This window comes from Ananas comosus, unplaced genomic scaffold (assembly GCF_001540865.1).
Source record: "Ananas comosus cultivar F153 unplaced genomic scaffold, ASM154086v1, whole genome shotgun sequence".
NCBI lineage: Eukaryota > Viridiplantae > Streptophyta > Magnoliopsida > Poales > Bromeliaceae > Ananas > Ananas comosus.
Window position 1 is genome coordinate 2,779 of NW_017892242.1, and position 1,579 is coordinate 4,357.

The 1,579-nt window shown below is 55.2% G+C and overlaps 1 protein-coding gene across 1 annotated transcript; it reads right to left on the reverse strand.

Moving 5' to 3' along the window:
- Positions 1 to 793: 793 nt before the first annotated feature.
- Positions 794 to 1,156, reverse strand: LOC109705348 (atherin-like). Its single transcript, XM_020226085.1, has one exon. It carries the CDS (start codon positions 1,154 to 1,156, stop codon positions 794 to 796), a length of 363 nt encoding a protein of 120 aa, XP_020081674.1.
- Positions 1,157 to 1,579: the final 423 nt, after the last annotated feature.

Sequence of the window (1,579 nt, forward strand, 5' to 3'; positions counted from 1 at the left end):
TATAAAAATATGTCATATGACATATTAAAATAAAACGAGAAAATTTAGCATAAAAAAAAAAAAGAAAAAGAAAACCCTAGCCGTCAATCCTTTTTCTTCCTTAAGTCCTCCATAATAAATCCATCGGTTTCGATCTTCAAAAGTTGCTAGCACATCTAGAAGATTGATTCATCTTCCTCAAGTCGACGCAAGAGTTAATTCGTGATCGGATCACGGATTGAAGCGGTCGTCTAATTCGATCAAGGGCGTGATTTCGTGTGGACGCGAGTAGAGGCCGGGCGCGTGCGCGGCTAACCGAGGACGAACAAATTTTACCAACGATTGTCGACTTCGCAGTGATCTCGACCCACGCAAGGTAAAATAAAATAATATAGATCCTATTTGATTAGATCAATTAGATCTATTATTAATGATCTAAAACGAAACACGAGGTGATCTTTTGGTTTTCAAGAAAATTTTTAATTCTGTTATTTTCTTCCGCTGCGTACACATGATTTTTTTACACATCGTGCTCCCTTCTGTAGAGATCGGGGAGGCTCAGGAAGCTCGGAACAAAAACCATCCAAACTAAGCCCTATTTCAGGCTTGGCCGGAGCAAGCTTGCTCCGGCCGGCTTCCGGTGGCACGGCGGCGCGCGCGGGAGCCAGGGATGGGTGCGGGGGAGGTAAGGAGTACCGTGCTCACCTCGGTTAGCGGCGGAGAGCGGCGGCGGCGACGGCGGAGCAAACCGAGCCCGCACCAACTAGGGCTCGGGTTCCACGGGCAATGGCGGCCACGGCGGCCGGTGGGAGGCTCAGGGGCGACGGAGAAGGGTAACAGGAAGCCGAAGGGGTGCCAGGAGTGCGGCCTCGAGCGGCGGCGGCGCGGGGAAGAAGCCGCGGGTTTGCCTCGGCCCGAGCGGGTCTGGGGCGGCCATGGCTGGCCGAGACGGCGGCGGCGGCCCGCAGCGGCGGCGGTGACCGGCGGGGAAGGTCGCCGAGGCTCCGGGGACGGCGGCGGGAGAGATCTCAGGCGGTGGTGGCGCGCGGGCAGCAGATGCAACCCAGCTCGGCCTGGGCTGTTTGCAGGCTGCAGGAGCAGCAGCAGCGGCGCTCTGGGCGGCGGTGGCCGGCGGGGAAGATTCCGACGAGGTCGGGGCGATGCTGGCAGGGTGCATGGAGGCAATGCAGCCTCGGCCAAGGCTCCAACCCGAGAAGAACAGAGAGGTAGAGAGAGAAATAGAGAGAGAGATGGAGAGGGAGGAGATGTAGTTAACTCCGGCGGCCGGAGACGCACGCCGGCGGCCGGGGTACGTGCAGTTAGGGCAGGGGAGGTAGATGGAGTGGCAGGGGGTGCGGCTATGGTCTAGGGTTAGGGTTTCCATTAGAAAACCCGCGATTACCTTTTATATACTTAGCTCCAAATTGCGGAAAAGACCCTCAAATTTCAGTATTTGACACTGAATCCTTCACAGCGCGTGTAAAATGCGAGAATACCCCTCCACGTGCGATCTCACGCAAAATGGTACATAAAATATTGCGACTTTTGCGAAATTGCCGTTTTGCCAACACCGACTCTCCTCGATCAACGTGTAATCTCC

Bases quoted from the DNA above. Each gene is read 5' to 3' on its own strand.
- LOC109705348 (XM_020226085.1), bottom strand. From the start codon at position 1,156: ATGCACCCTGCCAGCATCGCCCCGACCTCGTCGGAATCTTCCCCGCCG.